Here is a 20,366-nt window from a genome sequence, read left to right as displayed (position 1 = left end):
TAAGGAATTTCTGAGGATGATGAGGCTTGAATGAAAATTACAGACAAGCTCATACAAAAGAGAAAAGAAAAGAGGTCGAACCAGAAGGGTGGACAAAAACTATCACCACCTGGAAAGACAGATAAATACTTCCAAAATAATTGGTATGTTTTTCTTTTTTATTATCATTTTGGGTTGAACAAATTAGGGTGCACCAGAGTTAATGGATGTTAAAAAAGTAGCACTTGTTGAATTAATGCAATATTTGCAGCATGGCAATTACTAATAACAGGAATGTCAATAGTGTTGTTCTCATTATGCGGCTGGATGCTGAAGAAAGATTGTGGGCACCAACAGAGTATGCCTGCCCTGACTTGTCATCCTTCAGTTTAATGCTTGAAGTGCCTAAAACAAAACAAAACAAAACAAAACATCAAGGCAGGTCATGCTCATGAACCTGCTAACAATAAGAAACATAAAATCGAACACTGCCACCCAATGGCTGGCTGAATGTTACTCACAGTTGTAATCAGTCCACCCAATGGCCTGGTTTTCAAGATCATATAGGACCAGCTTATTTGAAAGTACCAAGTCTGCAATTGGGAACAATTACAAAATTCAATGAATCAGATTCACACATGTGATTTGTTTCCAACATGTAATTCTCAAGACTCTAACCTCCCAGAAGAGTCACGGACTTTCCATCTTTAGATTTCATCGAGTTGCTCTGCCAACCAGAACACCAGACATTGTCCTGTGTATATGTCATGACAATTTTAAATGAATTAATATTGTTGTTACTAAAAAGAAGAGTATAAATCTACAATAAACTTGAGAAAATTATATGTCAGTGCATCACAAAATAAAATTTGGAAAATGTGATAAAACACTCACACGTAGTCGGAACAGATAGTCATGAGGATATACAGTCATTGAAGCAGAACTCTTAAAACCGAACTTTACAATTGGAAATCCATCATCAACCCTGCAAGCAAAAATGATAAGGAAATGTAAGGTAGCTTTCTACAAGTCTAGCTGCTATTCTGGTGTTTAGACTAACCAACACATGTAACACAAGTAATAGCTAAGCTAAGTTAGTGCTTTACTTTCCGGTATACTCAAAACATGTAAACTGCTCCTCAACAGTATGTAACTTCAATCCAGACTGCCGAGCGAATATCTGATTTATCAAAAATACCAATGTAAGGTTTTCTCAACAAGAAAAAAAACAATGTATTTATTTAGACAACAAAATCCAAATGAATGGGACTTCAAGAGCTTCAGTGGCTACCTTTTTCATAAAAGGTTCAAAAACCTCCGGTGTAAGATAAGCCAACGTTGTTCCACTGTCAATTACTGCCGACTTCCGGTCTCCAAAAAGGCCAAATATATCTGTGGTAAGTTCTATAGCATCACCACCCACCTCAATTGTCTTCATTGAAACAGTGTAATGTGGCCTAAGATATTCAATAAAATTAAATTATCACAAGTTTCATAAGCCAATGCCTAACCTGATTGAAGAAAGAAAAATGAAACATCCTTTAATTATAAACCTATGTAGGGAGCTCTTATGGTAACCAGAAAAGAAAAAAAAGGTTCATAATGCAACTGTATTTATGAAGTTAAAGCTCATCCTGAGCGCTATAATCACTCTAACAAGGTTCCCAGCAGCCTGTCACTAAAAAACATGTAGTTACAGTTATCTGTTTCTTCGATATTCAGTATGCATAACTTTCAGGATCTATAACTTGAAGCTACCTTTGTTGCAGACACTACGAAATCAAATGGCAATTTCCATGGCAATATAGCGGGTAGTTCCTTAATCTAGTTGTTGGATTTATTGAGTAATTTCAGTTAGCATTGTACAATTATGAGCCACTTTAGTACGAAGGATTGAGAGATAGTGTCACATACATATTTGGTACCAAGGGAGTTGTATTTTTCACTTTTGGTTCCACCACTTCCCCAATGGCGTAGATTCCTCCACCCTTTACATTATCCAAGCAATGTGAAAATTGTCTTTTCACCTTTCCAGATGAAGCTAGTTGTGAAATGATGGATGCATTTGCCTGGCCAAAACCAAGTATCCCATCAACTGCTGCAGGAGACTTACCAAGATTCCCAGATTGTTTAGCTCCACACCTATTAATCCGCAAGAGACGTAGCTTAATGCACACAGGAAGTCCATAGCAACAATGGATTATGCAAAGTCAAATAAGGAAGCTGAAAGTATTCTACATAGAAATGGCTAAAGTTTAGTAATGAGAAAGGCTACATAGAAATGGCCGCGACTCACCCAAAAACTACAGTCCCATTTGTTGATGTGGTTTGATGGTTTCCTGTTACTTTATCGAGTTGTATGTTGTCCTTCACATAGTATCCAGAAGTTGCGCTTCCATCTCCGTAGGCGATATTATAATTGCAGAGCATATTTGGCTTGCAACTAGGAAGTCGACCATCCAGTGTGGAGGTGCAAAACTCTTGATCACAAGTAACCTTGTTTGAAGTTGAAGAGCTCTTTGTATCATATACTGAGAGTTTAAACTGTAGCAGAATAATTAAAACAAGGCATAAATACTGTTTTCTTGATGAGCACGACACATGTAATATGAAAAAAAAGAAGAAGAAAAAGGGCAAAGACGCATACACCAAGATTACTTTTAGTGGGACAGTTTTCGCATTCTGCACAATTCACCCATAAAAGGTCACTTCCTGTATCAACTTGCACGTGAAAGTCCTTTGGAGGAGATCCAATCCCGATTTTAGCGAAGTAGAGCCTAAAACCAGTCAAACCATTCAATGACCAAAACCACAATTGGATATCCAAAGTTTATGCAAAACAAGAAGAAGAAGACGATAATGACCAAAAGCAGAAGAATACGTACCCAGCTTCAGAAGGATGACCATTGCCACCCAATTGCAAATCCACAGCAGCATCTGCGGCGAGAAGCCTACCATGACGGCGAGCATCATGCTCTTTCAATGCACTCAAAGACACCTGCTTGTCACGACCCTTGAACTTATGGTTGACGGAGAACACCAAGTTACCAGACACATTCAAAACCAATGCGAAGAAAAGCAGAATACCACCCAACACGGCCACTCTTGTTGTTGTTGTTGTTGTTCCAAGAGCCATTTTTCAATATAATTTTGATTTACCCAACAAACAGGAATCTGGAAGGTGACTTAACAAAACAGAGATTGAATACAACTCAAAGGTTCAATTTTGAAAAGTTGATGTTTGGAATTGGACCCCCAACGAGCAACAACCACCCTTTTTTGGGACAAAACCCAGACCCAGGCTTAACTAGAAATGTGGGTTTTGTGGAAAATTCATGGCCGAGTTGGGTGGAGAAACAACAAGTAACAAGGTGGGTGGGGTGGCAGAGGGAAAAGGGGCATATGTCTAAGAGGGAATGTGCAAGAAAAGACAGAAGAGAGAGAGAGGGGGGGATGAGAAACGAAAGAGTCGCGCGTTTTCAACGCCGAAAGGCACGTCTTTCTAAAATAGTAAACTACGTCAACCTTTGTAATTGTTTTACTTTTTCTGTCTATTTTGGTTTTGTTTGTTTGGGATTTCCTAATATCTTTGTTTGTGTTTACTGTTCATTATGTTTTGTTTTTCTGTTTTCTATGGTTTTGTCTTGTGTTTTACTACAATAAAGTTTTAAACTTTGATTGCTTTCTCTCTCTCTCTCTCTCTACTCAATTGACTCAATTGACTCAATTGACTCAATTGAATTTAATAGACAGGTCAGTGCTAAGCCAACTATAGACTTTTGTTTATTTATAATTTAAAGAAATATTACTTTGGGCCTTAATTGGTCATGGGCTGCAAGTACTTGGTTAGGGGAGTGGGTTGGGTCAACCTAACTTGTTTCGGCTTGCCGCTTGCCAAATTCATGTCGACGACCATATTAAAAATGCCAAATTGTAATTATGTATTTTCTTCATCAATTCCCTTTTTTCTTTTTCTTTTTCCCATTTATGTGGACGATGCAAGCATGCCGCTTGCTTCACTAATTGATCAGCCAAATGACTTAAACACCCCAACATTTTCCATTACAAAATAAATATCAAATGATTAATTTGGTCTTCTCACCACCTAAAAGCCAAATATGACATCACTATTTCTTCCGTCACTTTCACCTTCCCATAAGCTCTCTCCCACCACAACCACTCATTCCTGTCACTACAATCCGCTCAACAAACAGTAAACAAAAGGTATATTCCGTCATTAGGATTGAACAAATTATTCTAAAGCGACCAAAATATCCCCTGATTTCCCACAACTGCTCCGAAAACGTCTCAGGGCAATGCTGTCTTTTCCTTAGCATGCCTCGCCATTTCTTTCATCCACACAAGATAACAAGTTCGCGACGTGACGAAAATGACACCGGGTTTCTCATACCAACCCACAAACCGAAAGGGCATATTAGTCTTTCTCAAAATCACCCTTCTCCTCTTGTATATGTCCTCAATTGTTTCTCGCTAGCTGCAACGGATTCACTTGGCTCTCTCTCTCTCTCTCTCTCTCTCTCTCTCTCTCAGAAATGGCTCTGCAGACTGCTGCTGCTCTCTCTCCTCGCTCCATTAGCTCCTCAACGACGATACCCTGCGCCGCGAAGCATCCGATCATTTATTCTTCTACTTCAAGTTCAAGCTGCTTCCTCTCGCAGTCGCAGAGGAAGAATGTGGCAGTGGGCTTGAGTGGTGTAACAACCAGTAAGAGGAAGCGGGCCTGGGCCTCTACGGTGAAGTCGAGCTTGGACACTGTAGGCCCCACTGTCAATGTGGGTCAGGTCACGGAGGTTGACAAGGACACCTTCTGGCCCATCGTCAAGGCCGCCGGCGATAAGACCGTCGTCCTCGATATGTACACGCAATGGTATGCTTCATTTCTTTCTGTTTTTACATCTCTGCTTTCTGTTTGGTTCGCGGGAAATTCCATAAATTAATTCTAAATAAAGGAAACAAAAACTCTTGTTCAGAGTGGAGAACCTGAATTTTGTATGTGAATACGTGGGTGGTGCGGATTAAGCAATGAAATTGAAGTGAGTTTTGGCCAATTCTGAAAATTTCGGGAAAGAAAATCAGAACAAACAACTATCCTGTTCGTCGAGAAATGTTATGTGTTTGTTTCCCCCTTATTCATTTTACACGAATAATGAAGTGGATTTTCAAAGTGTAAGATTTTCTTTGAATGAAATTTCAAAATGTAGATTTCAGCTGAAGTTTTGGTTTCACATATTACTTACAGTGGTTTGTGCAAATTGCATAAAAGCAAGAATGTTGTTTTTAAGTTTGTGGAATTTAGTTGGGACAAGTTGTTGAATGAAACATGGAATTGTAGCCCTGCTTTAATTCGTTTAATTTTTTTTGATTGAAATGCTATTCTTGATATCCATTTGCTTGTGTTTGTATGCGTGATCTTGAATCTTGAATTCGTTCTGCATGCTTTAATAACCCTTAATCTTATGCTAGGTTGTTTGGATTAAACAAGCCTTTGGAAATTGAATTTGAACAGTGGCAATTCTTGCACTGACCATCTTGTTGGTTGATTAGGGTGATCTGCTTGTTGATTTTCTGCCATGTACCAACAGTCCCCAGTCGTGTCACGATGATTGTACAAATTTCATGGCTTAAAAGAGTGCTGATTAATTCATGCTGCTCTCCTTGCTTCTTTAACCTTCACAGTTCATCAAAGTTGTCAAAATTCAATAGCACAAGTCCAAGCCATTTGCAAGAACAGAACCAAATAGTTTTCATTGCACTCACTCAGGCTTGAATTGAATCCTTCAGAGGCGTAGAAATGAACCCTATTTAGTCTACATTTATGGGACCACCAGAATTGTCAAAGCTTTGGTCTTTGAAACTATATTTTAGTTGGTCATTATACACATTCTGTGTTACTGTGAGATTTAAGATTTACTGTATTTCAACCATTGAAATGTGATCTGACTCTTAACTGGAAGACTATCGAATATTTGAACTTACAATATGATCTGAGCTTAGCAAGTTGGGTTGGATTAATTTTCGTTCTGTATCCCATAGAGGAGTAGTAGTATTGTTTGTGTTAGATCATTATTTTTAAGCTTAATTCTGGAAGTTCTGGGAATCCTGATGTAGTGGTTTTCACTTCTTGTTGTTGGAAGATGGTAGGATTGGATATGGGTTATGAATGATCCATGGACAGGCATAAGAAAAACAATACATTACTCAGGTCTAGGGATAGATTTACTATCTCTTGTGTTTTATTTCCTCATCCTGCTTCTGCTTCTGTATCATTACATCTAATTACACCTGATTTCTTATTCCTGGTTTGAACTCTGCAGGTGTGGTCCTTGCAAGGTGATTGCTCCAAAATATCAAGAATTGTCAAAGAAATATCTTGATGTTGTATTTTTAAAGCTTGATTGTAACCAAGAAAATAAGGTTGGTTATCGTGATGCTTGCTTGAATTTTCTTTACTCGAGTCAAGTGTTTTTCCGGTGCTCAATCTTATGTTTAATGGTGAGTGATTGTTGTTGTTAGCAGCCATTGGCAAAGGAGCTTGGGATAAGGGTGGTGCCAACTTTCAAGATTTTGAAGGACAACCAGGTTGTAAAAGAAGTGAAGGGGGCCAAATTCGATGATTTAGTTGCTGCCATAGACGTTGTTAGATCGAGCTGAAACGCCTTAAATTTTTCTCCATGAGATGAGATGTTATAAGGCAAGGAAAAACGTCTGTTTGGAACTCTGATTATTATTCTACTTGTATCTATCTATGTATCCATGTGACGCTTCCTTTGCAACTCTAGTTGAAACTTGAAAGGAGAAGAAATGCAACCATAATCTGCTTGAAAGGAGAAGAAATGCAACATTAATCTGCTTCATAGAAAGAGATTCCAGCAGGATGTTAGAGACAACATGTTGGAAAAGAAAAAAGAGTGAAACAGACAAGGAAAGGAAGCCAGATGAGAGATGACACATGAAAAAATCTCTCTTCAAACTTCCAACAAAGAAACTAGAAGTAGATTTGGATTAGGCTAGTTGATTAGGCAATGATTTGTTAAAAAGGAAAATTATTTAGAGACAATAATGGTCGGTATGGTAAACGCCCTACACTTGCATTCGTCCCCTAAATGCTTGGTGGCCCATACTGTTAACTTGGGCACCAATGAAATAACGCCACCGTAACACGGTGATGTAAAGCTAAAAGACAACACCACCCCTAACATTTCCCCAATATAACAAGCATACCTTCTTAACCTTCTTTGCAGATTCTAGTGTCTCGATCTTCTACAGGATACCAAAACACACCCTCCCCTCCCCCGAATAAAGTTATAATTCAAAATTATAAAAACAAAAGAAGGTCAAAAGTCAAATTGCTCCGCCTTTCTTTTTTCTTACAAGTTGATCTTTTCCTCTTCCCTCTCTCTCGTTCTCTTTCTCTCTCAAATCCAGAAGAAGAAGAAGAAGAAGAAGAAGAAGAAGAAGAAGAAGAAGAAGGGAGAGAAATGTGTGGGATATTTGCATATCTGAATTACAACGTCAACAGAGAGAGGCGTTATATTCTTCAGGTGCTATTCAATGGTCTCAGGCGTTTGGAATACAGAGGCTACGATTCCGCTGGGATTTCCATCGACCATTCCTTTTCCCTCGATCCAAACACTCCCCAATCTTCCTCCAATTCTCCGCCTCCCCCACTAGTTTTTCGCCAGGAGGGAAACATCGAGAGCCTCGTCAAATCCGTCTACCAAGGTAACTCTTAAAAAAAAATAAAAATTATTCATTTACTTGTACATTCTGTTTTGTTTCCCGGGAAAATGTTGAACAGTAAAGAAACTGTAAATTTGAGCCCGGCGTTATGTTCTTCTCTGGTTGACCCAGTAAAATTGGTCCGGGTTATTTTGGCGGGTCAACCCAGTAACAATAAATGCAGCTGTTTTTTTTGGTCGAATATAAATGCAGCTCTGTATCATTGTTCTTCATTAAAGTTTCATTGTTTACTTGTTATTCGTGTCGGGTTGGGTAGATGTGGTTTGGGTTTTTAGACCTGCACTCTTTGAGGCTGGGTTTGGACCAGACAATGCCAGCTTAACCTTACCAACCGTTTGGGCATAGGAATGCACAAAAGAAATAGCAAAACACAAGTTTGGAACTTTGGACCTCTTTCCTTTTTGTTTTTTTTGTAAACATTTCTTTTTCTAGTATTAGTTTGTTTAGCGTCAGTGTCTTTGGTATTTCTTATGCGTTTATAACATTTTCTCATCCGACATCCTCCCTACACTAAGCTTGAAAAGAAAATGCTGGTTACTTGTTAGTTAGGGAATGTTTAAAATTTGAATATTGAAATAAATAAATCACTTTTTTGGAATAATAGGTTGAGCCTTTTGGACAGTTAGTAACTTACTAGATTCTCATACTAAACCAATTTTACGTGCTTATGGTTGAGTCCGGTGATGTTCCAGTTTTTAAAAGTTGGGAAATTACTAATTGCAGTATCACTTTGTCCTATTACAATCCAGAATTAATATCTTATAAAACTTTTAAAGCAAGTACACGGAGCTGAAATACATACATTTTCTGTTTATCAGCTGTATATATTGATTTTATAGTTTTGTTGACTGTCCTTCAAGGATAGTAATATATGCCTCTCCTTTTTAAAATAAAATAAAATAAAATCTATCCCGAATCCCTGGAATTAATGTTTATTTTTTGTAAATCCAGAGGTTGCCGAAACAGAGTTAAATTTAGAAGAATGTTTCTCTCACCATGCTGGAATAGCGCACACCCGGTGGGCTACTCATGGAGAGCCAGCTCCAAGGAACAGCCATCCACAGAGTTCTGGCTCTGGAAATGAATTTTTGGTTGTTCACAATGGAGTTATCACTAATTATGAGGTTCGATAAAGATTTCAGTTGTAGAACTTTTTCTTTCTTTTTTGAGATTATTGTTCTTGCTGAATGCAACCTTTTTTATGATGAAAATATTACTTTATCAAAGTTGAAAAAAGAAAAGAAGAGAAAAACTATTGTGGTTAGATGATTGCCTAGGTATGAATATGTTTATTTACTTTTGGATTGTACTAAAGTTTACTTTATTTTTGGACTGTATGCCTAACAGCCTCTGTCATCAATGGCTCTGCTGATTTACGTTCTTGTTCACTTTCTCAGGCCTTAAAGGAATCACTGGTCCGGCATGGATTCACCTTTCAATCTGAAACTGATACAGAAGTAATTCCAAAGCTTGCCAAATATGTTTATGATAAAGCTAAAGAAGGAGAAGGTAATTTTATATGTAACTGGAAGTAAGCTAAACATTTAGTTAATGAGTATAACTTACAATTTGAAGTTCAAAATCTTTAATTGCTAATGCAAAATTGTGATTAATATAGTTCGTGCAGTTATTTCTTTTAGCTATTCAGAACTCATCACCTGATATTTGTGACAGTCTAGTGGGTTGATCCCTTCACTGCTTTGAAAGTAAAAAAGAATTTATTAACTCAAATACTAAAAGGGTTGCCCTATTGAATTACTCTGGAAGCAAAAAGCTTCTTCATTAGCCCCGGAGCTCTTTTTTTTTCTTTCTTTCCATATTTGCCCAAAGATGCAGTAGCCAAGGCGGGAAATGGGCTTCTGTAGGATAGGGGTGGACAGATCAACTGAATTATTTATTTATTTCCTCATTTTTCAGGATGAATGTATTTTAATTTTGTTAGGGGTAGTATATAAGTGCACTTCCTGATAAAGTGCATTCCTTTGATTCTGTTGTTTCTTTTATTTTTATTTTTATTTTTTCCATTTCACATAATTCTTTAAAGCACAATCTAGGGTGATGTTAGAGTGTTATGTTTATGTTTCAGGTGACCATACTATCACATTTAGTCAAGTTGTGCTTGAGGTTATGAGGCATCTTGAAGGAGCATATGCCCTGATTTTTAAAAGCCAGCATTATCCAAATGAGTTGATTGCTTGCAAGCGTGGCAGTCCATTGCTCCTTGGTGTCAAAGTATGCTACATTTGGAATAGCTTAACAATTTTGGCTAAATATTAAGTTTTTAATTATATGTGCCTGTAATAGTTTTTCATCGACACTTTTGGCCTGATATCTGACCTTGGTTGACACTTATGCTATCATGTCAGGAATTTAATGAAAATGCTAGCAATGGATCTACTTTCCAAGATGATAATTTCCTTTCAAAAAGCGGACATGCTAAGGAACTCTTTTTATCCAGTGATGCCAATGCTGTAGTTGAACACACTAAAAAGGTTTTGGTGATTGAAGATGGTGAAGTAGTACATCTTAAGGTACTTACTTAAGTGTTGTATTTTGTTATGTTTTAAATTTTTAATAGGACAGTCGCATATCGGCGTAGTGCATAGGGACCTAAGATGTGTCCTACCATCTGTTTTAACATAAAGTATATCTATACAGGGCTTATGCCTTTCTTCTAATTAAGGATTTATTTAACTTCCATTTCAGTGTCTATATAGTTTTTATTTCTTGTATGCTTAATTTTACAATTAGGATGAAACTTGTTTTTGATAGTTTTTTCCTAGTATTCCCACTCTTTTTTGGCCTTTTCAATTTACTTTACCAAATTTTCTTCCTAAACATTCATTCTTATACATGCTCTGCATTTGTGATAATTACCTTTTAAGTTTATGTCCTTAGTCCTCATATAGCTGTTTGGACCTTTTGGTTTACTCTACCAATATGTCGTGCCAAGATATTATTGATTCTGATTTCTTTGCTTGTTGTACTTAATTGCTTCGGAAAATTGAAGTTATTTTGTTTTTACCCATGGTGGCGGTTGTTTCAGGACGGAGGTGTTTCTATCTTAAAGTTCGATAAAGGGCAGCACGGTGGCCTTTCAAGAGTTGCATCAGTACAAAGAGCATTGTCCATTCTTGAGATGGAGGTTGAACAAATAAACAAAGGAAATTACAAACATTATATGCAGAAAGAAATTCATGAACAGCCTGAATCTCTAACAACCACAATGAGGGGGAGACTTTTACGTGGAGGTTCCTGCAAAGCCAAGACTGTTCTCCTTGGCGGACTGAAGGATCACCTTAAAACAATTAGGCGAAGCAGGCGAATTGTTTTCATTGGTTGTGGTACAAGCTACAACGCTGCCTTAGCTGCAAGACCAATATTGGAAGAACTTTCTGGTAAGTGCTTTTTGGCTGTCAAAAATCCTTTCCTGATTGTTATTTGTTCGTTTTGCTTCTTTTCTGGTTAGTTGAACCTATAAACAATATAGGTATCCCTGTTACAATGGAAATTGCTAGTGATTTGTTGGATCGGCAAGGACCTATATACAGAGAAGATACAGCAGTCTTTGTCAGTCAATCTGGTGAAACAGCAGATAGTTTGAGTGCATTGGAATATGCTCTAGAAAATGGTGCATTATGCGTTGGCATTACAAATACTGTTGGCAGTGCAATAGCCAGGAATACACACTGTGGTGTTCATATAAATGCTGGTGCTGAGATTGGTGTGGCAAGTACTAAGGTAAATTTGCAATTTTACTCTATCTTTGTTTTTGTGATTTTTCGTATTTCTAATTGACAGTCTTATCATGGTCATTAATAGGCGTACACAAGTCAAATAGTGGTGATGGCTATGCTAGCACTAGCTATAGGAGGTGACACAATTTCCAATCAAGCAAGAAGAGAGGCTATAATAGACGGTTTATTTGAGTTGCCAAGTGAGTTCTGGTTATTTTCTTTTCTTAGCATATCACTGCAATGTACTTCGTTTTCCAGTCTGTTTTCCAAGAAGTAACTTGCAAGAAAGCATAACAAAGTGAATTTTTCCTATATGCTTATTGCAGACAAAGTCAGGGAGGTCCTCAAGCTTGACCAGACGATGAAGGATCTTGCACAAGAACTGATAGCTGAACAGTCACTTCTTGTGTTTGGGAGAGGATACAACTATGCAACAGCTCTGGAGGGTGCTTTGAAGGTAAAAGAAGTGGCCCTTATGCACAGTGAAGGAATACTTGCCGGTGAAATGAAACATGGTCCTTTGGCTTTAGTTGATGAAAATCTCCCTACATTTGTGATTGCTACCCGTGATGCTTGCTTCAGGTTTGTCCTGTCATAGTTGGGAGCGCTTACATGCTTTGAAAATGCACCTGGTTTTCTTAATGATGACTTTTGATAATTTACAGTAAGCAGCAATCAGTTATTCAGCAGCTTCATGCCCGCAGAGGACGTCTGATAGTAATGTGTTCGAAAGGAGATGCTGCATCTGTGTGCCCTGGGGGATCTTGTCGAGTGATTGAAGTTCCTCAGCTTGAGGATTGCCTTCAACCTGTAGTTAATATTGTTCCATTGCAGGTATTTTTTGTCATTTGATTTTATATTACACTATGATTATTATTTGGGTTGGAGTCAGCTGCGTTTCTGCTCGTGTCTGACATTAATAATGCTAGGCAGTTTTACATTTTTGAGTATTAATAGGTAGTTCTTCCTCGTAACTTTTCTGTTGTTTGACCTTGAGAATGAGTGAAATGTGTCATTGGTTGGTTGTGATATTTTTCTTTTCCTCCCGTGGTGCAGCTGCTGGCATATCATCTCACTGTTTTAAGAGGTTTCAATGTGGATCAGCCTCGGAATCTTGCGAAGAGTGTGACTACGCAGTAAACAAGTTTCAACTTTGATGGACGTACCTCATATACTCGTTGGTGTGTGCGTTCCTAAATTATGCTGAGAACATCAAGACCTTAGCTGAATGCTGCTAAAAATCACCTTTTGTTTGATGTGTAATATGTAGGTAAAATGTCTGGTGTGATGCTGATGAGGTTGTTGTGAATCTTCAGCTTTGTAAATCAATACAACTAGGAAGGAACAATACTAACACGCCCTGTGTCTCCCTCTTCCTGCGGAGTTTGTTTTCTTCTTTTGATCTTGTATCCGTCATTTCATTTTTAACATCTACATTTGAACATGGAGATATATTTTGTAATAGCGCAATATTATTTGCATTGGACAATATATCTTTTTTTCTTCAACTCTCTCTCTCTCTCTCTCTCTCTCTCACGGATGACGGAGCTCACCATTTTTATTTGCCTGTCATACGTCTGTATATATAAAGCAAAGGCATGACAAATACGTAAAACATCAACTTAATAAAATGTAAATAATTACGAAACAAAAAAAAGTAAGAGCTTATTGGGATGTCAGTGAGCGCCAAATTAAACGAAAAAATATTTAAACTTTCTAAATTCCTAATCTTAGTAGTAACGGGAAAAAAACCAACCAAAAAAAAAATGAAATTCCAAATAAAATTAGTATTATTTTCTTCTTCTTTTCCGGTGTTAAATGCATAATATAAAAGGGCAGCCTTTTTGAAGCAGAACTAACACTGAAACCCTAAATACTAATTAAACCCCGCCCCAGCCCCAGCCTCAGCCCCAGCCCCCAAAGTGAGGAAGAAGAAGCGAGGCCTAAATTTCACGGAAACACTATGGGTGGTCTTCAGCTATTCGACGGCGGCAGCGACTCCGAAAACGAAATGGAAATGGAAATCGAAAACGAAAACGACGATATTCCACAGATCAAAATCAATGAAGAATACGCTCGCAGGTACGAGCACAACAAGAAGCGGGAGGACCTCCAACGTTACGAGGAGTTGAAGAAGCGAGGCCTTGTAGCCGACCCCTCTCGACAATCAGACTCGGATTCAGAATCCTCGTCCTCCGAGGACGAAGATGACATCCTTTTGGCCAATTCCAAGAAGAAAGACTTGGAGTTTTTGGAAGCTCTAATCAAGGTAAAAAATCGAGACCCTAGCTTGAAAAACAAAGATGTTGAATTGTTTAAATCTGATGGAACCGAAAAGACCCGCGCCAAAGGGGAAGGGAATGGCAAGGCTAAGAAGAAGATGTACTTGAAAGATGTGGTGGCTAAGCATTTGATCGAGGATGGCCCCGAACTTAAGGAGGATGATAATAACACCAAGGTCTACGATGAAGAGCAAGAACACAGAAGGAAAGAATTCTTAAGTGCCGTTGCCGAGGAGGAAGAGGATGATAATGGCGAGTTATTGGTAGAAAAAGATAAGAATGCTGTGGGGGACGATGATGACGATGATAATGTTGTTAATGCTGAGTACGACCAGAAATTGAATGAGTGTTTCCCCGATGAGGATGAAAATGCTAGGTTTCTCAGGGACTTCATCAAGTTTCAGCAATGGAAGGAGGATAAGCGGAGCAAGGGAAGCGGTCCCGAGGTAAATGAGGAGGATTTGGAGATGGTGTCTGAGGACGAGATGGAGATTGAAAGGCAAGAGGAGTACGAGCATAGGTTCCAGGAGAATGCAGGGGATCGGATTTTGGGGCATTCCAGGCAAGTTGAGGGGTCGGTGAGGAAGAAGGTCAAGGCGAGGAAGGAGCAGAGGAAGAGCAAGGAGGATAGGATGGAGATTGCAAGGTTGGAGAGGGAGGAGGAATTGAGGCATTTGAAAAATTTGAAGAAGAAGGAGAACAATGAGAAGCTTAAGAAGATTATGGAGATTGCGGGGATTAAGGAGGGCGAGGTGTCTTCCTTTGATGCCAAGGAGTTGGAGAAGGAATTTAATCCCCAGGAGTATGATAGGATGATGAAGAAGGCTTTTGGTGAGGAGTATTATGAGGCGGAGGATGCTGACTTAGCGTTTGGTAGTGATATGGATGAGGATGGTGGTGAGATTGAGAAACCGGATTTTGATAAGGAGGATGAGTTACTTGGGCTGCCCAAAGGTTGGGATAGTGTCGGGTCCGGTGATGGGTTCTTAGCTGCAAGGGAGAAGGTTTTGAAGCTCAAGAAGGAGAATGTTGGTGACCATGAAGAAGAGGAAGAAGAAGAAGAAGAAGAAGAAGAAGAAGAAGAAGAAGAAGAAGCAGAAGAAGAAGAAGAAGAAGAAGAAGAAGAGACAGTGTCTGAGGAAGGTAAACAAGAGAAAAAGCGTAAACTCTCTTTATTGGAGAGAGCTAAAAAGGAGATGATGGATGAATACTATAAGTTGGATTACGAGGATACAATTGGAGACTTGAAGACTAGATTCAAGTATGCTAAAATAAAACCTAATAGATATGGATTATCTACTGCTGAGATATTAGTGATGGATGAAAAGGAGTTGAATCAATATGTGTCTTTAAAAAAGCTTGCTCCTTATACAGAGAAAGAGTGGAAGGTACCAAACAACAAGAGAAATGAGATAAAACAGAAGGTTAAAGAAATTTTCAAACAAGGAAAGCCAGGTAACAAAAAGAACCGCAAGATGCAGAAAATAAGTGATGCTAAGGATTTGAATTTATCAATGGATGCTGCCGGACAGTCATCAATGGGTGCCCCAGAACATGGGAACAAACAAGTAGTGGACTCAAATGGCGATAAGGGCAACCCATCCAGGAGTGCTAGAAGAAGGCGTAACCAAGCTGCACGAAAGTTACCGGCTTCTAGGCTCATGGCATATGGGTTGATGCCTGTAAAATCTAAGAAAAAAGGAAAGCACTGATCAGAACCTCTAGTTAAAACAGAGCAGTAGACAGGTGATTCTTTCACAAACTTAAGCATTGAGATATATATTTTCATATTCACGTATTATCGTCCCTGTCTCCCTCTCTTGCATGGTATGTTGTACTGATTTAAAGATCTGATGTGGTGGCTGGAAATAAATTGTAAATGTTTGTAGCTTAGATTAAAAGTTAAAACTCAACCTACTAGCGCACTGTTCCTGTTGTAGCGAAATTGCACATTGTAGGTCGGTCATACTTGTCTTTTGGGTAAAGATTATGTAGATAAACAAGTTGATACCAGTTTAGGGATTGAAAGGGCATGTACTATTCTGTGGAACATTCAGTGGGTTTGGGCATTGGAAGGAAGCAATTGCGTAATGGCACTTCGATTTGAATGCATAACGTTGTTACTGTTCCACACTGATGATTTATAAAAAAAATTTAAAGTGGAACACATTGATGAGTTATACTGATGCGGATCAAGGGCATATATAAACTTATGTGTAAGATGCCTCTCCACTTCTGATAAATGATATTGCGTTGCACAAGTTATATTAATTGAAATTGTACCTGTTTTTAATCAGTTTTTACAACTTCCTGTTTGTTAGCTGGGTGAATTGTCAGCCTTAGTTCCATACACTTCTCATTTTATGCCAAAACAATGCCATGTTTTATTTTGTTTTCAAATGTCTACATGTACGTGGGGGTATTTATTCATATCTGAAGCTAGATATTTAGAATTTGCTTTTTTGTTTTCTTTCTTTTCCTCCTGAATTCTAGTTTCATTTCACATTGTTGTTATTTCCTTAAATATTATGGATTTTGGATACTGTTGCTCAATGTCGGATTTCACTTTAAACCATACTTCTTAGCTCATTCGGTTTTAATGTCCACAGGTTGTTTTTTGGTTACTTGTAACATGGGGATGGAGGACTACAATTTTTCCAAAGAAGGTGGAAGCATGTTGTGGGTTTTGTTAAGCTTATAGCAGCATAACCAAGGCGAACACTTGAGAAGAAGTTGGGAGGAAGACTTTTTTGATCGATATTGTCACCTTTTGTTTTCACATTTTATGAAAACATGTACTTTAGGACTCGGAATAAACTAAAATCATATTGTTTTTTGTGTTGTCGAATTAAGCTGTTTATCAATGTCAAAAATATGACAAAGGTCTACTATGTATGATCGTGTTGCTGTCTCTCTTTGGCATTCCAATTCAATCAACTTGTAGGTTTTTCCCTTTTTAATTTTTGGCCGGTCATGAAAATAATTTGGAAGCTGGCTTTGCTTGTCAAGAAGATACTTGAAAAAAGCAACTAAAATTGGTTAGAATTAGAGATTGAAATTTGAAACACACCCCAAAATGAAAAACGCTGTTTTTTGGTATTAGCTAGCTCCAGCCTGCATTCTAACCTCCGAGTTCCAGCACTGTTTAAAACACCAATGACCAAACCCTCCTCCCTGTCACGCTGTCTTTTGTTTCTTTCTTTTTTCTCTCTCAAAACCTTAAACAATCAAAATCAATCAACAAAACAGAAGAAACTCTCTCTTATCTCTCTCTCTCTCTCTCTCTCTCTCACCCCAAAACCAAAACCAAAACCAAAGAAGGCAAAGGAAGAAAGATGGACGGTCCTTGTCCAAAATCCCTCATTTTCCCTCAATTTCCCAAACAATCCCTTAATTTGGAAAGATGGGTTTTGATCCTCTTCCTAGTGGTGGTTGTGGTCCTCCCCTTCCCCACCACGGCCACCGCCGTAAGTTCGTCGTCGAGCATCTACGACCACCTGCGGCAGCAGGGCCTTCCCATGGGGATCCTCCCAAAAGGCATAACGGAATATTCTCTAAACGGCAGCACTGGAGAATTCCGGGTGTTGCTAGCGCAGCCATGCCACGCCAAGTTCGAGAACCAGGTGCTCTACGATTTCAACGTCTCGGGCGTTCTGTCTTTCGGGCGAATCGCCAACTTATCGGGGGTGTCGGCTCAGGAACTGTTCCTGTGGTTTCCAGTGAAGGGGATCAGAGTGGATGTGCCGAGCTCTGGCCTCATTTACTTCGATGTCGGCGTTGTTGACAAGCAGTTCTCTTTGTCCCTCTTCGAGTCACCCCCTGATTGCACCGCCGTTGACCCTTCTGATCCCAACTTCAATCCAGTTGCTCACCACACCGACCACTATTCTCATTCCCCATCTGGGTCGTCGTCTAAGGTATTCTTCTTATATCTGCTACCACTCAATATGAATATGATACGACTGGCTCTCTGTCATTTTTGTGTCATGGGGTTTTGTTGATATCTCATATACATGTAAACTCTCCAATTGTAGTCTTTGCTTTGGTCTCATGTACTCTCAGTCATTTAGGATCAGCACCAAGTTTATGCTTTGTGTAGGTTATTATATGAGCACATTAATGTAGCTTAACATCGTAGGATGGGATCACACTAGCCACCAGCTGCAAATCTATTTAGTTTAAGAGACAATTCAATGATGATGTAATATCTCACCTCCCTAACAAGCTATGCCCGATTTAGCTAAATAAGCTTGATGTGGCATTTTCACAATAGTCTGCGTTTTTTCGGACAAGTTGGGGGCATTATGGCCATGTCTAGGTTAGAAGAATTTTTAAGGAGTGGAGTGGACCACTAGGCACCCTATTACGGTGTAAGAACCTTATGTGCTTGTGCTTTTGGGACAAACTTGATTCGGGGTGTTAAAATATGAGGCACATTCTTCCCTAATAGTCTGTTGAGTTTGATGACAACTCTTTCTTTGTGTTTGTTCATTTGAGTTAAAATCCATTCTAAGATTTTCATTTGTGTGAGACCATTTAATGCATTGTTTATAGATTCTAGTGCTTTGAGTATTTTTACTGTTGCTGGAATTGTTATCTGTCTGTGCCTAGCGTTCACAGATTAATCATCTTCATCGAGTATAAAATAATGTTTGGGTTTGAAGTTATTTTCATATTTATTTTCATCTTGTACCACAGAAAACTAGTATGATAGGAGATTTGCACCAAGAAAAAAAAAAACATTTGATGTTGTTGTGGTTTGGTTTTAAGAGTTTCAACTACGGTCTAGTTGAGGCACTCTATTCATTGTCTGGATTAGTATTTACCTAATCTAGTTTCTTTTTTCCTCGAGTTGAACTTCTTTATGTTGATAATTTGTGTGGTTCAAGACATATCTAATTTCAGTTACTGCGTCCACTGTTGGTAGACAAGATTTATCATGTAATAGTTCTGAGTTGATATGTCTAAATTTATGACATGATTCTTGTTTTTATGGATTTTGGAATTTCAATAGTTATAGTGCTGCTTGATCATTTTCGTGAAGGCTTTTCTTGTCTAATTGAGACGGTGCTAAAGTTAATCGATATAAATTTTGCAGATTGAATCACAGAATCTTGGGGATGAAGTCAGTCAGAAAAGTGAACTGAGGGCTTCTTCATAGGTTGTGCAGGCAGAGATATGGTTCAAGTAATCTCAATCAACCCAGGGGGCTTTTATAGTATTTTAGTTTTCTCCTTTGCCTGAAGTGGATGTGGAAGATTCTGGTATGGGAGGTCCTAAACTTTGAATACGTGTGCTTGTTTACTATACTGTGCGTACATAGTTGGCTTGATACTTCTGTCTTTGCGGGGAAAATTACAACAATTTTGGTAAAGAGGAGAGAGAAAATGGAAGAATGGATATCTACGTTTAGTAGGGTGAGACAGGGAGACAGGGGGATTGGGTCTGGTTGGCTTTTTGGCTAACTAAAATTTGCTTCAAATTTAAGTCAGTTGTTGTCGTCATATAAATTTACTTATAATAGATATAATGTTTCTGTAAATGTGTGAAAACTGATTTTTTTTATTTTTACTGTGATGAGATATGTTGTTAAGAGGGTGTTTTTATGACCGTCGTGATCTGATCTGTTATTACTTTTTTGTTTTTTGTTTCTTTTCGCATATTTCTAAGTTAGGGGTATAACTGGAAATCAAACAAATTTTCTTTCCAATTTGCGCCCACAAATCAAACATGAGCTATTGGGCTATTGCTCTTATCAGTCTGAATTTGGGCTTCAGCTAGCCAAGCGGGCGGTTCATCTTTGTTCATGTCTTCCTTAGTTTGGCCTAAATTAAAATAAACCTACTCAACGCAAGCTCTCGTTTCTCGCTCACACAAGTTGCAGTAGCAGCCATGTCCTCCTCCATAGCTCTCCTCCACCTCTCCGCCACCCCCAAAACCCTAATACCCAAATCTTATGTTTGCTCCTCCTTCCCGTCGTCAACCCTGGCGGCGCCCAGGTCAATCTCTTTCCCTCAACTGGTGAAGCGAAAATCCAAACCCAAATCGAACATCACCTGCATGTCCTCCTACAACAACAACACAACAACACCAACCCCAGCCACGGATCGGTTAATCTCGGCCGTCGCATACACTCTCCCTTTCTTCAACTCCCTCCAGTACGGGCGTTACCTCTTCTTCCAGTTCCCCAAATTGGGGCTTCTCTTCGAGCCCTTAATCCCGTTATTGAGCCTCTACAGGTCGATGCCCTACTCGAGCTTCGTGGCCTTCTTCGCCCTCTATCTGGGAGTGGTCAGAAACCCTAGCTTCAGCCACTATGTGAGGTTCAACGCGATGCAGGCGGTGACCTTGGACGTGCTGTTGGTTCTGCCCCTGCTCATCCAGAGGATATTCAGTCCGGGTCGGGCCGGGTTGGGGTATAAGCTGATGGTTTGGGGGCATAATGGTATTTTCGTATTTAGCGTGTTCTGCTTTGTGTATAGTGTGGTGAGTTCCATTTTGGGTCGTACTCCCTACTTGCCCTTTGTTGCTGATGCCGCTGCCAGGCAGCTCTAAACTTGTGACACTCATCCGCCATCCGCCATGGTTTTGCCTTTGTTGGTTTATA

The 20,366-nt window shown here is 39.0% G+C and overlaps 6 protein-coding genes across 8 annotated transcripts; 5 read left to right on the top strand and 1 right to left on the bottom strand.

The window, feature by feature from the left end:
* Nucleotides 1-21: 21 nt before the first annotated feature.
* Nucleotides 22-3,620, bottom strand: LOC110760434 (aspartic proteinase 36). The gene is made up of 10 exons (XM_021962697.2): nt 2,865-3,620; nt 2,627-2,756; nt 2,276-2,523; nt 1,894-2,121; nt 1,271-1,436; nt 1,086-1,159; nt 874-964; nt 658-733; nt 501-572; nt 22-384 (listed from the first exon to the last, which is right to left on the bottom strand). Exons 1-10 carry the CDS (start codon nt 3,113-3,115, stop codon nt 233-235), a joined length of 1,488 nt encoding a protein of 495 aa, XP_021818389.1. The 5' UTR covers nt 3,116-3,620; the 3' UTR covers nt 22-232.
* An 842-nt stretch (nt 3,621-4,462) lies between these two features.
* On the top strand, nt 4,463-6,834 carry LOC110760416 (thioredoxin F-type, chloroplastic). 2 transcript variants are annotated; one of them, XM_021962674.2, is made up of 3 exons: nt 4,463-4,867; nt 6,315-6,414; nt 6,514-6,834. In XM_021962674.2, the coding sequence occupies exons 1-3, from the start codon at nt 4,533-4,535 to the stop codon at nt 6,649-6,651; spliced, it is 573 nt and encodes a 190-aa protein (XP_021818366.1). In that variant the 5' UTR covers nt 4,463-4,532; the 3' UTR covers nt 6,652-6,834. The 2 variants fall into 2 exon arrangements, with proteins under 2 accessions (XP_021818366.1, XP_021818367.1); XM_021962675.2 differs by having other exon boundaries at nt 4,466-4,867; nt 6,517-6,834.
* A 144-nt stretch (nt 6,835-6,978) lies between these two features.
* Nucleotides 6,979-12,985, top strand: GFAT (putative glucosamine-fructose-6-phosphate aminotransferase). 2 transcript variants are annotated; one of them, XM_021962673.2, is made up of 12 exons: nt 6,979-7,722; nt 8,692-8,864; nt 9,138-9,249; nt 9,827-9,972; nt 10,107-10,271; nt 10,787-11,138; nt 11,231-11,481; nt 11,563-11,677; nt 11,804-12,059; nt 12,143-12,311; nt 12,534-12,654; nt 12,748-12,985. In XM_021962673.2, exons 1-11 carry the CDS (start codon nt 7,479-7,481, stop codon nt 12,615-12,617), a joined length of 2,067 nt encoding a protein of 688 aa, XP_021818365.1. In that variant the 5' UTR covers nt 6,979-7,478; the 3' UTR covers nt 12,618-12,654; nt 12,748-12,985. The 2 variants fall into 2 exon arrangements, with proteins under 2 accessions (XP_021818365.1, XP_021818364.1); XM_021962672.2 differs by having other exon boundaries at nt 12,534-12,985.
* Nucleotides 12,986-13,334: 349 nt separating this feature from the next.
* LOC110760449 (KRR1 family protein) lies at nt 13,335-16,670 on the top strand. Its single transcript, XM_021962713.2, has 2 exons — nt 13,335-15,505; nt 16,369-16,670. Exon 1 carries the CDS (start codon nt 13,441-13,443, stop codon nt 15,469-15,471), a length of 2,031 nt encoding a protein of 676 aa, XP_021818405.2. The 5' UTR covers nt 13,335-13,440; the 3' UTR covers nt 15,472-15,505; nt 16,369-16,670.
* A 172-nt stretch (nt 16,671-16,842) lies between these two features.
* LOC110760453 (uncharacterized) lies at nt 16,843-19,352 on the top strand. The gene is made up of 2 exons (XM_021962716.2): nt 16,843-17,676; nt 18,858-19,352. Exons 1-2 carry the CDS (start codon nt 17,095-17,097, stop codon nt 18,918-18,920), a joined length of 645 nt encoding a protein of 214 aa, XP_021818408.1. The 5' UTR covers nt 16,843-17,094; the 3' UTR covers nt 18,921-19,352.
* A 151-nt stretch (nt 19,353-19,503) lies between these two features.
* Nucleotides 19,504-20,354, top strand: TIC20-II (chloroplast import component Tic20-II). The gene has a single exon (XM_021962715.2). The coding sequence runs from the start codon at nt 19,652-19,654 to the stop codon at nt 20,312-20,314; it is 663 nt and encodes a 220-aa protein (XP_021818407.1). The 5' UTR covers nt 19,504-19,651; the 3' UTR covers nt 20,315-20,354.
* Nucleotides 20,355-20,366: the final 12 nt, after the last annotated feature.

This window comes from Prunus avium, chromosome 6 (genome assembly GCF_965620075.1).
Source record: "Prunus avium chromosome 6, drPruAviu1.hap1.1, whole genome shotgun sequence".
In the NCBI taxonomy this organism is placed as follows: Eukaryota; Viridiplantae; Streptophyta; class Magnoliopsida; order Rosales; family Rosaceae; genus Prunus; species Prunus avium.
This window is presented reverse-complemented; position numbering and strand designations above follow the sequence as displayed.